At 41.3% G+C, this 15,198-nt stretch overlaps 2 protein-coding genes across 30 annotated transcripts in view; one reads left to right on the top strand and one right to left on the bottom strand.

Moving 5' to 3' along the window:
• The window catches only part of atl (atlastin GTPase), a 496,293-nt gene that overhangs the window by 310,180 nt on the left and 170,915 nt on the right, over window positions 1–15,198 (top strand). The window lies entirely within an intron of this gene.
• Window positions 11,414–13,173, bottom strand: LOC136836506 (protein O-linked-mannose beta-1,2-N-acetylglucosaminyltransferase 1-like). Its single transcript, XM_067100885.1, has one exon. The coding sequence runs from the start codon at window positions 13,133–13,135 to the stop codon at window positions 11,549–11,551; it is 1,587 nt and encodes a 528-aa protein (XP_066956986.1). The 5' UTR covers window positions 13,136–13,173; the 3' UTR covers window positions 11,414–11,548.

Genomic DNA, 15,198 nt, shown 5'->3' on the forward strand with positions numbered 1-15,198 from the left:
GTGTCACTCCATGTCATTTACACCCTTTGAGCCGTGTCACTCCATGTCATTTACACCCATTGAGCCGTGTGTCATTTACCCATGTCATTTTTACACCCTTTGAGCCGTGTCACCCATGTCATTTACACCCTTTGAGCTTTTACACCCTTTGAGCCGTCATTTACACCCCATGTCATTTGTCATTTACACCCTTTTGAGCCGTGTCACTCCATGTCATTTACACCCTTTGAGCCGTGTCACTCCATGTCATTTACACCCTTTGAGCCGTGTCACCCATGTCCGTGTCAGTCATTTACACCCTTTGAGCCGTGTCACTCCATGTCATTTACACCCCTTTGAGAGTCATTTACACCCTTTTGAGCCATGTCACCCATGTCATTTACACCCTTGAGCCGTGTCACTCCATGTCATTTACACCCTTGAGCCGTGTCACTCCATGTCATTTACACCATTTGAGCCGTGTCACTCCATGTCATTTACACCCTCCATGTCATGTCATTTACACCCTTTGAGCCACACCCATTGATCCATGTCATTTACACCATTTGAGCCGTGTCACTCCATGTCATTTACACCCTCATTGTCATTTACACCCTTTGAGCATGTGTGTCATGTCATTGTCATTTACACCCTTTGAGCATGTCATTTACATTTGAGCACATTTACACCCATTGAGCCGTGTCATTTTTACACCCTTTGAGCCATGTCAATCCATGTCATTTACACCCTTTGAGCTGTGTCAATCCATGTCATTTACACACCCTTTGAGCATTTACATCTCCATGTCATTTACACACTTTGAGCCGTGTCACTCCATGTCATTTATACCCTTTGAGCCTTGTCACTCCATGTCATTGAGCCATGTCATTTACACCCTTTGAGCCATGTCACTCGATGTCATTTACACCCTTTGAGCCTTGTCACTCCATGTCATTGAGCCATGTCATTTACACCCTTTGAGCTGTGTCATTCCATGTCATTGAGCCGTGTCACTCCATATCATTTAGACCCTTTGAGGCATGTCATGCCATGTCACTGCATGTCATTTACACGCTTTGAGCCGTTTCACTCCATGTCATTGAGGCATGTTACTCTATGTCATTTACACACTTTGAGCCATTTCACTCCATGTCATCGAGCTTCGTCACTCCATGTCATTTAAATGCTTTGAGCCGTTTCACTCCATGCCATTTACACGCTTTGAGCCATGTCACTCCATGTCATTTACACACATTTAACCATGTCAATCCATGTCATTTACACACTTTCAGCCATGTCACTCCATGGCATTTACACACTTTGAGCCGTTTCACTTCATGTCATTTACATGCTTTAAACCATTTCACTTCATGTCATTTACTCCCTTTGAGCTGTTTCACTCCATGTCATTTACAAGCTTTGAGCTGTGTCATTCCATGTCATTTACACACATTTAGCCGTGTCACTCCATGTAATGTACACTTTCAGCCATGTCACTCCATGTCATTTACATGCTTTGAGCCGTGTCAGTCCATGTCATTTGCACACATTTTGATATGTCACTCCATGTCATTTACACACATTTAGCCATTCCATATTTACACTTTGAACTGTGTCACTCCATGTCATTTACACACATTTAGCTGTGTCATTCTGTCATTTACATGCTTTGAGCCATGTCATTTACACTCTTTGCACCGTGTCACTCCATATTACACCCTTTGAGCCGTGTCACACCATGTCATTTACACCCTTTGAGCCATTTCACTCCATGTCGTTTACACACTTTCAGCCATGTAAGTCGATGTCATTTACACACTTTCAGCCATGTAAGTCGATGTCATTTACACCCTTTGAGCTATGTCACTCCGTCATTTACACACTTTGAGCTGTGTCATTTACACCCTTTGAGCCGTGAGTTGAATACAGGCAATGATTTCTCGAGGATTTATCGTATTTCTTGGGAGAAGCTAACAAAGTTGAATACAGGCAATGCTTTATCGAATTTCTTGGGAGAACCTAACGTAGTGATATAAGGCAAGGATTTATCAAATTTTTGGGGCGTACCTACCATAGTTATATACAGGGAAGCATTTATTGAATTTCTTGGGAGAACCAAACGTAGTTGAATACAGGCAATGCTTTATTGAATTTCTTGGGAGAACCTAATGTAGTTAAATACAGACAAGGATTTATTTAATTCCTTGGGAGAACCTAACGTAGTTCAGTAAAGGCAAGGATTTATTGAATTTCTTGGGCAAACCTAACGTAGTTGAATACAGGGAAGGCTTTTTCGAATTTCCGTGGATAACCTAAGGTTGTTGAATAAAGGCAAGGATTTATTGAATTTCTTGGTCGATCCTAACGTGGTTGAATACAGGGAAGGATTTATCGAATTTCTTGTGCGAACCTAATGTAGTCGAATGTAGGGGAGGATTTATCGAATTTCTTGGGAGAACGTAATGTATTTGAATAAAGGCAATGCTTTATTGAATTTCTTTGGAGAAGCTAACGTAGTTGAATACAGACTGGGATTTATTGGCTTTCGTAGGAGAATTGGGAGTACCCTAACGTCATTGAATACAGGCAAGGATTTATTGAATTTCCTGGGCAAACCTAACTTAGTTGAATACAGGGAAGTATTTATCGAATTTCTTGGGCGAACCTAACGTTGTTGAATAAAGGCAAGAATTTATTGAATTCCTTTGGCAAACCTAACGTAGTTGAATAAAGACAAGTATTTATTAAATTTCTTGGGAGAACCTAACGTAGTTGAATAAAGACAAGGATTTATTGAATTTCTTGGGAGAACCTAACGTAGTGGAATACAGGCAATGATTTCTCGAGGATTTATCATATTTCTTGGGAGAACCTAACAAAGTCGAATACAGGCAAGGCTTTATCGAATTTCCTTAGATAACCTAACGTTGTTGAATGAAGGCAAGGATTTATTGAATTTCTTGAGAGAACCTAAAGTAGTTGAATACAGGAAAGGTTTTATTGAATTCCTTGGGAGAACTTAGAGCAGTTGAATGCAGGCAAGGATTTATTGAATTCCTTGGGAGAACTTAACATAGTTGAATACAGGCAAGGATTTTTTGAGTTTCTTGGGAGAACCTGACATGGTTGAGTACAGGCAAGGATTTATTGAATCTCTTGGGAGAACCTAACTTAGTTGAATACAGGCAAGGATTTATTGAGTTTCTTGGGAGAACCTAACATAGTTGAGTACCGGCAAGGATTTATTGAATTTCTTAGGAGAACTTAACGTAGTTGAATACAGGCAAGGATTTATTGAATTTCTTGAGAGAACTGAACGTAGTTGAATACAGGCAAGGATTTATTGAATTTCTTGGGAGAACTGAACGTAGTTGAATACAGGCAAGGATTTATTGAATTTCTTGGGAGAACCTAACACAGTTCAACAAAGGCAAGGTATTGTCGAATTTCTTGGGAGAACCTAATGTAATTTAACAAAGGCAAGGCATTGTCGAATTTCTTGGGAGAACCTAATGTAATTTAACAAAGGCAAGGCATTGTCGAATTTCTTGGGAGAACCTAATGTAATTTAAGAAAGGCAAGGCATTGTCGAATTTCTTCGGAGAACCTAATGTAATTTAACAAAGGCAAAGCATTGTCGAATTTCTTGGGAGAACCTATCGTAGTTGAACAAAGGCAAGTCATTGTCGGATTTCTTGGGAGAACCTGACATCCTAAGTAACCATAGTTTGATATCGTCATGCTACCGTGGCCTGAGTGTAGTGAATGGTATACTATTTCATCACTGTATGCCAGATGACTTGAGAACTTGCATGCCCATGGAACAGACATCCTTAGGTTTAAGTGATCGGGTTTTCAGCCCAAGTTGCAGCCCATTATTTTGGCGAAAGGAGACCTAAGGAAATCAAACAATTTGCGCGAGTTATAGTTCCTACGGCCAGATGCTTGTTTAGCTTGGTTATGCGTTGAAATTTCTTTCTTTCAAAGGAAAGCAGAGTAAAAAGGGGGTAGATTGTTGTAATGCCTAGTTTTGTTAAGTATGTTATTTCTAAATAAATGGCCATCACTCTACTGTTATTTCTAAATAAATGGCCTGTATTGTAGTAGTCAAAAGGGATATATTGCGTGTGTATCCATGTGCAAGGTCTGAACATGGTAAAATGTCTGCTGTAAATATTTGACGCAGTGCTTTCCCGAGCATATTTTCTTTTCTGAAGACGGGAAAGTAACAAACCTGAAATCTTGGCCGGCCTCACTGAGTCCCGTTTGAGGTAAACTTGTTTGAAATAGATAATCCTGAGCTTCGGGGAATACTGAAAGTTTCGTGAAAAGGCTCCGGGCTACAGGCCAGCAACGAAACAATCCAGAGAAGCTGCCCCTAACTTCTAGTAATCAAATAGAAGCTGGAGAAGTTTAAGCAAAGGTTTCACCATGTTACCTTTTCCACATCTTCCGTGCTGTCACCGTACTTTGCCTGCTTTTGTAAATTATTTCACTCCTTGCCTCTGTAAAAGTAACGACAGTGGTACTTGTGTGCGCTTGGGCAAAGTGATTACGCGAAGTGTTCTGGTCGCTGTTGCCGCGTTTAGTAATGACTTGAAATATGGACGATATGAACGAACTTGCTTATTAATTTTATATTATTTCCTCAATCTATCTATCCCCATGCCCTAATTATTAAGTCATCAGATGAAATGACAGTCTGAATGTAGGAGAACCTCAAGACGTTTCTAAGGCATCAAAGAAGTGGGGAGTCACTTCTGGCGCCTGGATTCGTGTGTGTGGGTGGGGCATTTCAACATGAACGCCATGTCCTGTGTTATGCTCCGCAATACATGACTCATTTCGCGCCAAACGATGAGTAATTGGAGTACAGTTTGGGGCGGGCGGAAGGGTCAGTTCCGGAAGTTTGATGTCCGTGCAAGTAGGCATTGGCTTTGTTAGCAGCTTTTTAGCCATATGAAATGACTTGCTTTTATTAATGTTAGCTACCTATGATTCAGGATGAAGCACTTACCTCTATATTCAGTATTAATGAACTGGAATCTTATTTTTTACAGTTGTTTGTGCACAGGTCATGAAGGTTTTATATAAAGCATGTTGAAAGCATCCTGCAAAAGGGATGATGTACTGGGATGCAATAGTTGTGCCAGTTTATCAACACCAAGTGTTATGAAGTAAGCCACATATGCCGGGAACATTTCTTTACAACAGAGGCGCGCTCTTTCCGCATATGTTGTCCACCAGTCCTTGAGAGTCTTGTCTCGTGAGTCATGTCCTGTGTCGCTTATGGTCTCTATGGTCTCGTCATACATTATTTTGTGCAGAGCTTGGTGTGTGTGTGTGTGTGTGTATATGTATGTATGTATGTATATATATGAACACTAATTCAAGAGATTCAAGATATTTTGTTGCAGAACTAGGAGTTCTGCAGTGATTTCACACGCTTTCTTTGATATAAAATATTTTTGCAGATTTGATGGAATACCCTAAATTTTGAAATGTGACCCCTGGTCAGTAGGCTACTTTGATAGCAGACCTGGCTTGATGAATTCTTGGATGAGCCCCATTCAGTGTATGTCCCTGTTGGCACTTGCGCCCCCCATGACCATTTGTGAAGTTAGCTCTTGAAGGTAATGATCCCTTCCCAAAAACAGTACTTCGGAAATTGGAGCGAGAAACCACGAACCACCCATTTTCTTGCACTGACTTTGCATTCTCAGCAGTCTGTTGCATGGGAGTGACTTTGGCCTGTGCTGCTGTTCTCGTTCAAGACTTTTTATCTATGTTTCGTGGATGGTTTCCTCTCCTGGATTAGTACTCGGGCGTTGGAGCCCTCTGCTCATTGGTGTCGGTACAGATCTCTTTATTTGGTCTCGTTGATGCTCTGCCGTCTTTGATTAATCTGGTTTTTATTGTCTTCCACACACACACACACACACACACACACACACACACACACACACACACACACACACACACACACACACACACACACACACACACCACCACTTGATTCATTATTAGGGTTGTGAAAAAAACGGATTTTTTAATTCCGCGTGTTTTTTCAGGAAAACATTGTTTTCATGTTTTCTTCGCTTTTTCGGTTTTTTCCTTGCATCCAATTTCTGTAATTTTGAAGCCCTTGCTTATAGTTAGTTTAGACTTATGATGTTATTTAAGACTCCCACCTTCCTTCTAGATCAGTGGAATTAGAGGAATCATTGAAATAAGGATATGTTTTTGTTATCTACTTTAATATGATTTTTCTCTTTTATTGCTTAATATATATTTAGGTCCATCACTTTTCTTTTGTGGGATTGGGTAAGTAGAGCCCGAGCACGTACGGTAAACTGCAGCCAACCCTAACAATAATTATTGCGTTCTTTTAATGTCACTCTCGGGGCAAAAACATTTGGCTCCGTAGTTTCTGGTAGCCTACCGTAGGCCGTAGCCTTCATTTTATTAGTTTTCATAAAAGGAAACCCTTGTACCACCACCAAAAATATGTCACTTACCAGGAAAAACTTCATCAAAATATTTACTGGCGTTAGTAATCAAAACAAATAAAAAGATAGTAAAGTTGTTGAAAGGCAGTTGTCACTGCCAAGTAAACACTGGTCACTGTCCGATTTTTTCGTTGTGTAATATGTCAAGACTTCATTTTCACATACTGTATAGCATGCCTTATATCTTCAACTATCACAAAATCAAAACCATATAATATAATAAACATGGCATTTTTTAAACAATGAGTAAAGCCCACGTTTTCAGTAAATGTACAAAGAATGTCTCTAGGATTGTGATATCTTTCACCATATCATACATCACCTCTTATAATGAGCGCAGTAACTTTCCACACATTCTCCAAGCACAACAACTGGCCACTGCCATGCTGTGCACATCTACAATGGCTCTGAAACAGAAATTATTGATACTAGTATGATACAAATTTCGGATGATCATGTCTGATGCTGAACACGTCCTGTACCATACATACTTTTAAGGAACTGTTGCTAATCATACAGTTTTGATACCTCTGAATCTGACACATGTATGATACAAGTTTCAGTTGAACATGAACATGTTTGACACTAAACACGCATATGTCTCGTATCATACATACTTTTAAGGAACTGTTGCCATTCATACAGTTTTCATAACTCTTTTCCTGTTCAAATGCATTGAAATTGAAATAATTGACCCAGTACGTCATGGTTTCAAGATATAATTTTGAAAAATAACAGTAAAACTTGTTTGATAATTGAACATTTCAATGCTCAAATGTGAAATATTGAAATTCTAATGATATAAATGTAGTTGTAGAGCCAAAACACGTAATCCCAAGTGGTTGAGGCACCACTAATTTTCCTTACTTTCCCTAGTTTTTATTTTTCACACAAATAGTTTTTTCTTTCCAGTGCTAAAGTGCTTTGTTACCTAAACTCTAGGCATCATATAAGCACAGTCAGCCATTTTTTGTAGTTTAGGAAGCAATAGAATGTGAATAAATGTAAAAAAAAGGCTGTTTTTTCACTTTTTTTCGTGAAACAATCCTGTTTTTTTTTCTCGAAAAAAACAAGCTTGTTCTTTTCGGGATGCAACCATATTCATGGTATTATCTAGGTATTGTTTCTTAGTATGGTTTGAAGTGGGGAAAATGGCAACTTTGTTTTACTATAATATACAGTAGAATGTTTTGAATATTCGTGTACTTCCCTCATTCAATATTTTAAAATGGTAAAATCTTTGCCATCATTTCTTTAGTTTTCTGTAAAAGAAAACTAATGGGATGACTTTGTCTGTCCGTCCGTACTTTTTGAGTCCGCCCTCAATCTTAAAAACTACGAAGGCTAGATGGCTGCAAATTGGTATGTTGATCATCCACCCTCCAGTCATCAATCATACCAAACTGCAGTCCCGTAGCCTCAGTAGTTTTGATTTTATTTAAGGTTTGGCAGCTATAGAGGACAGGCCACCACCGGGACGTGTTTAAAGTTTCGTGGGCCGCGGTTCATACAGACCACCGAACGATAGATCTATTTTCGGTGGCTTTGATTATACGCAGCACAAAAAACTCGATTGCGCCGAAGAAACTTCGGCGCATTGTTTTGTCTTTTATTGTATTTATATTTTTGTGGGCCCTCACAATGCTTTGTACCGATATTTTCTCAGTGGACGCAGGAGGGCTTTTTGTGAGCGTACCTGATCGTAATGTGAAGTTGGGTGGGTGGATCGAGACCGCGTGTGAACTGGGGAATGAGTAGTTAGTTGGGGGTGTTATGTTAGTGTGATGGGGAATGTTCACACCCTATGGCAGTATGAAGAGGTGTGTGTGGCGTGTTCGCAAGTGTGTTTGGTGAGCATGAGCGCTTTCACGTGTGGTTCTTGTTTTGGTTTGGGTTGGATGGTTCCCAGAAACCGTCCTCGTTGTAAGGTTCTCTCTCTCTCTCTCTCTCTCTCTCTCTCTCTCTCTCTCTCTCTTAGGGTCACCAGTTGAAATGAGAGCACAGCAAAATGTTGAATGGAAATCCAGATTTTTAATTGTTAGGAGAGTCACGAGAACACCATGGATTGGAATCCTCAGCAAGTAATTCGGACTTGTGGAGCAGAGGAGACCCAATGACCGGGAGGGGGTAGGGGGAACTCACGAGTGGACCAGCAGCAAGTCCTCTCCCGGAGTCACTCTGACTCTGAGGGCTGAGTTCAGGCGCCAGTTGCCCCGAAGCAGTCAGTGTGTTAAGATAAACCGATCTGCTGTACGAGTGTGCTTTGACCCCCGGGCCCCACCCCCTAGTGTCTTGGCGACATATTGTTGTTGCTCATCTCGAGGAAGTGTCTTTCTTTTTCGCTCTGAACGTCATTTGGAAAATCAAGTTGTCACTATTTTTTGTTTCGTTTTGAAAAACTTTTTGTGTGTGTTTTAAAATGGTTGAGGATGGAAAAAGCTTCGACGTGACTCCACCTCAGAGAAAGTTTGAAGTCTTTTAGTGGCCATCTCCCCGAAAATCATGTGAAGCGAAATCTGCGGGTTTCTTTCTGCGTCATTTTGTCGTCATTTGACAGATCTAAAGTAAAAGAAAGGATTTGAGTTGCGACGTGGAAAAGCACTGGTCGTGAATTTTGCATTGTCTTGACGTACAATGATTTGGGGTGTCGCAGTCTAAAAGTTCGTGGAGCGTCAAGAAGAAGAAGAAGAGGACGTTGACAGAGACAGAGCCGCCTCCCTCCCTTCCTCCCCACACCCCTTCCTCTTCCTCCCTCACGGCATCATTGACGCTTGATGTACATTTTGCCATTTTCCTTTTCTCCAGTCTTAATGAGCTCATAAGATCATCTTGTCTTCTGTTTGGTGTCGATTTTCCCCTCCGTCGAGTGGACTTCCTCTCGGATCACTCCTGACCTTGGGTGGAGTTACTCATGTGGACGGAAGATTAAGCCAGCTCCTTACAGGACTGAAGGAGGTAAGTGAGTAATGCCATCAGTTCTCGAAGCTCATCGCGCCAAAGAAGTTTTCGCTTCGCTTCGTTTCGATATCCTTTCTTGCTTCAGAATCTTGAAAATTTCTCTCTCTCTCTCTCTCTCTCGTGTTGTGTGTGTGAGAGAGAGAAAGTACTTTATTATATATATATATATATATCATGTTTTGGTTTAGGTAGATATTTTTGTTTGCTATTTGTGTCGCTGTACGAAGAGGAATAGCATTTGTAAAGTTTCTGTTTGTCGTTGTTTTTGTAGCGTGTTCATAGTTGTTCGTCAGTTTTGACACTTCGAGGTCACGAGTGACTACTGTAAATTGACCGTCATGACATCAACCCACGTTTGTAAGGGTGGTGTCAAGTTTGAGGGTGAGAAAGCTTGGCCTGTGTCTTTAGTTTGGTGTTTCATGATCGCTGGTTTGGATTTAGCTTTGTTGTGTGTAACTAACTGGTCGAGTCACTCGGCCGTTGACTCATGCAGACACCCAGCTGCTGTTTTGCCATTCATTTGCAAGAGGCGCTTTGCTTTGCCTACATTTCGTGTTGAAATTGGTCAGGTTGAAATCGATTGTTTTGTGCTGCACGGTCATGATATTGTTTCATAATTGCCCACATAAATATACGTAGACAGATGTTGGCAGTGACGAAATACGGCCTTTGTTAAACAAATATTTGTACTTAGGTATTGTTGTTGCCAGCTACTTTTAGTAACATAATGAATATGAAGGCTTTAAATTTTGTCAAAAAATGACCACTCTCTTATGATTTGACATATTGAACGACTGTGCAAATGTTTTCAGCAATTTCAGAATCGTAACAGCAGGTTTGATATATATACTCTCTCTCTCTCTCTCTCTCTCTCTCTCTCTCTCTCTCTCTCTCTCTCTCTCTCTCTCTCTCTGTGTGTGTGTTGCCCTCTTGTGAAACAGAATGATAATGTATCAAAGTGTACACGTTTCACAACAGCTACCGTACCACCAGTGACACATACAGTAGATAGGCTATGCAAGGAAAAAAGGAGGCACACAGCCGCAGACCAACTGTACTGCTAACACTTCCCTGATGAGTGAGTGTATGAAAGAGAATTGCGTTAATTAAGTGTTGCAATATGATGACTGTAGTGGCGTTGTTCAAAGTTTCCGTTTAGGCTATTTCACGTATTTCGAAACATATTTATGTGCCAGATTCCCGTTCGTGTTTTTTGTTTAGTTATTGGTCATATTTTGCCGTTTCCGACGGTTTGTTATCTGGTGAATATCTTATTGATATTTGTGGTAGCCGGTTGAGTGATAAGAATCAGTATGTATGTTTGTGTTAGAAGATTGGCATGCGGTTGGGTGCCCTAAATAGTTGGGTATATATGTTGTCGTTCTCCGCGTTTGAGCGGTGGGCTTGCTTTGAGTCTCTCTCTCTCTCTCTCTCTCTCTCTCTCTCTCTCTCTCTCTCTCTCTCTCTCTCTCTCATATTGTAAAGAATCTAGTAAACTAAACACAAATGAGTGTGTTGTATGCTAAGTAGTATTGTTGTTGTTCCCCGGTCGTTAAGTGGAACTAAGGGCTTGGGTTATATGTGGCGTGTGTGTCTTCGTGTATTTGAAAAGTTGTAGGCGGGCGGTTGATTGAATGGTCAGTCAATTTTCCAGCAACCCTGGTGTCGTAGGAGAGGTGTGAGGTTTTCGATCAGAAGTCATTACGTAAGGGACTTACTTCTCTCCTTATTTTCAAGGATAGGTAGGTGGGTGTTTATATGCTGTTGATTTTATGGACTGTACCTCAGGAGCTGTCTCTTACCATTTGCCCTTTTACACTCTTGCAGTAACAGAAGTGTAGATAAAGATGAAAACCTGCAGCCTAATTTGTGTTGATACAAATTTGAAATTGATAGTGCCTGTGGTCGTTCTTATTCAGGGCTTACTTATGACTTTTGACTTTTACAGCGCTCATTAGGGAATTAATTACAAATGTCAAAGCGACTCAACCTTTATTCTGTATTGAGATCTTTGTTGGCTAATATTGGTGTTCGTTCAATCGCAGAAATGTTTTTGGTGGTAATGGCTGGCCGCTGTAGTCTGTACCGAGTACCGGTATGTCTCAGCCGCCTCTTTCGAATGACTCGGTTATCAGTTTGTGGATGAGGTCACCAGATGTCAGATTCAGATTCCTTATTACTAAGCGACTGTTCTGAGCAAGGGCCGCTTCCACAATTCTCTTTTCTTCGTTTCTTGCTGCTTCCAGGGCCCAGGGCTTGATGCGAGGATGACGGAGGTGCGCGTATGAAGAGAATGGGACTCCCATGACATGGAGCGTTACGTTGAAGGAGACCGTGAAGGTCGCCACTCCTTCATGAAGACCGACGGGGGAGAGCCCCCAGGCACCCAGGCATGTGGCCACCGGAAAATAGTCAGAGATGTCAGGCCTTCCGTCAGGGTTCTTGTTCATGTTCACGTAGAAGACGAACGTCGCAGGGGTTGGGGGTCTGGGCAGGAAGGCCGGGCTGCAGGGGTTGCCTTCCAGAACTGTGGCCGTCTGTAGACTTGCAGAAAGATCTTGGCGCCAAGTTGTCAGCCGTAGTCTGTTCGTGGTGGGGAGCTGTATGCCTGATTCTTTCTCTAAGGGACTAGACAGGAAATATTTCTCCGTTATGAATCCATCAGTATTGATGCCTGTGCCGTAATGCCTCGATCTGCTTACTTCGGGAAACACGCACTCTCTTCCTTTGGCGACGTGAAGGTAGAGCCAGAAGTCGTATTGGCTGCCTAGGTCGTCAGGTGCTTGTAGCCAAATACTTAATGCCTCTTGAACAAAGGTGATGGATATGGCGTAGCCCCAGGATACTTGCGCCTCTCCACGAAGGACCTTACTGCTGTTGTATGCCACCCCTTGAGGTCTCCCTAAACCATTGATGCAGTACAGGGTGGGCTCATGCTGTAGTAGCCACATTGTTTGACTCATGAAGGAGAAGAAATCTGGCGAGACTTCCACATCTTCGTCGATAATGATCACATTTTGGGCTTTCGGGAAGCGAGCTAATATGAGTTGAAAGACATTTTTGTAATATCGAAATAGTTTCTTGTTGCCATCCCCATAAGTGGGCAAAATGGTGTATTTCATGCCAAGAAGGCCAAGCAATTCTCTGGTGGGTTTAGGTGCATCGCCCAGAGCCACCAAAATATTGTTAGGATGAACCCCTGCAGCTGATAGAATAGTACTTAAGGAGTGGTACAGATACTGGTGTCTTACGCCCGCTGTTACTATGACGGGAACATCCTTGAGGGCATCCTTGGAAGCATGCTTCAGGCCTGGTGGCGTTGGCAGGGGCAATGGCGATGGGTTGTACTCATCACAGAGCCCTCCCATCCCATCCTGTGTGTCACAGAACTGCCAGCGTCTTTGCTCTGAGCGTCGGAAGGTCTTTTGGTCAAGGGGAGGGTCCTCACTCACTAGCAGAGTCGTGTGAATGTTTGCATTCACACTGCCGTCTATCACGGCTGTCTCCGAAATGGTGCGGCCTCCCATGATGAACACCCAGATCCAGTGGGCTGAAGGCGTTAAGTGCTCGGCAAACAGGGAGCCCATGCGGCCCAGAAGGACAGCTGCTTGACGAAGACCCGAGCAGCCAGTCATCGAGACGCTCATGACGACGATGCGTCCTGCGGCTATTCGGCGCGTGTACCACATCAGGTCAGCCCAGCGGGCCCAGTATTCCCTCAGAGGAAACACCTGCAAACAACGCTGATTAGTTTGTGAATAGAAGAAGCGAATCAAATATTTTATAGGACATCTGTCTCAGCACTAAGTTTCATAGATGTGCATAATTATAAGGAGGCCTGTCGTAATTCTGATGTTTATTATGTGGGATAACGTTAGTTACTGCACTTCTGTTTTACTTCACTCTGAATGAGTAATCAAAGTATGTACGTGAGTCCCAGTTCGGGATGTTTTTACATGGATGCATATATATATATATATATATATATATATATATATATATATATATATGTGTGTGTGTGTGTAACACACACACACACACACACACACATATATATATATATATATATATATATATATATATATATATATATAGATATATATATGATTATAATGACTTCAACACGTGATTCATTTATCAGGTGAAAAGTAAGACGAGGTGTAGTTCTGACCGGCTTCGACTTTATGGAAATAAAGTTGAAGCAGGTCAGGACATATATATATATATATATATATATATATATATATATATATATATATATATATATATATATATATATATATATATATATATATATATATATATATATATATATATGTGTGTGTGTGTGTGTGTGTGTGTGTGTGTGTGTATGTATGTATGTATGTATGTATGTATATATATATATATATATATATTATATATATATATATATATTTATATTTAGAAAGATAGAGAAATAGATAAATATACAGATTGATAAAGCAGGAATTTTGCGAATATTGTTTTGTTCTTTAGTATAGGTCAGGTCTCCTAGCACCGTTTTCTGTTGCAGTTTCGAGAATAGGTAAATTCTGTCGTATGGACTTACATTAATTCCATACGAAAGTTGGTCAAAATATTTTTTAGTTAAGATGTCAGCGAAATTTATTGATTTTGAGCTGTATTGAGAAGTAGATTTTACTTAATGTGTGTGTGTTTGCAGACAGCCCAAGTTCACTAGGATTGCGTAATGTCTAAGCTTTTCTGCGACAGCTAACCCGGTAACTTGACCCTGTGTTCATTAATAACACCAGCAACAATGTCTCTGAAATAGAATGCAGAAGTCAGGCAAGAAACAAACCTACTTCAACGACAAAGTAGAGAGAGCTCCTGTAGTGGTAACAGCTTCAAAGGGGTCGCAAATCAAACCGAATCTGATAACCTGGTCATTTCTACACTGCCAACGCTGCTGTCGAGAGTCAGTGTTCGCTCACTGATACGCACAGACCAGAGAGGTTGGAAGTTTTCCGGAAGCACCTGTCTGCATAAAAAAGAAAGGCTCCAGCACAACCTCGTCCGCGGTGTGAACACTTGCACAGTAGAGGGAGGGAGGGAGGGATTTAGTCAGCGTCTTGACTCATCACAGGATTCGTTCGCAAATGAGTGCCTGCAGTGTTCTTTGCCCAAACCATGATTTCCCCCGTACCTGTTACGTCATGAACTTTTCACTGGAGTTTCAGTAGTGCCAAGGGGGGATGCAGTAGCATAGCAGGCAAATTATAGAGGGTTGCCGTTGTTTATTGGATCTGTTTGGTGCTGCACAGCATTTCAGATGGATGCATCACAGCAAGAAAACATTCATGATGGTATTTTTTGCTTATAGAAAAATGTGGATTTTTTTTATCATTTTCGTAAAGCCAAAGAGACTGTTTTAAGGAATCAAGGATATTCATGAACATTTGTAGACATCTAATACTTTGACAATAAAAAGAGACGAACTTTATGCGTGGTCGTTTCGGAAAGAATTCATCAGTCGTGTATGTACAGTACTGTAGACCGATCTCCAAACGACACTGATGATTCCCTTGGGAGAAGAGGCAGCAGACAGCACGAGAATGTCGTGTATTTGAAGGCCTGACATGACACGGTGTGTTTATGCGCACCCCAATGCTTTCTTCATTGAAGTAGCGTTATTGAAGGGTCCTCTGGTACAGCAGAAAGAGAGCTGTTTGTCACGGTAATGATTGCGACACAGGAAGTAGAGATCGGGAATAAATGCTAATTGATGACC

Source organism: Macrobrachium rosenbergii, chromosome 56 (genome assembly GCF_040412425.1).
Source record: "Macrobrachium rosenbergii isolate ZJJX-2024 chromosome 56, ASM4041242v1, whole genome shotgun sequence".
Classification (NCBI taxonomy): Eukaryota; Metazoa; Arthropoda; class Malacostraca; order Decapoda; family Palaemonidae; genus Macrobrachium; species Macrobrachium rosenbergii.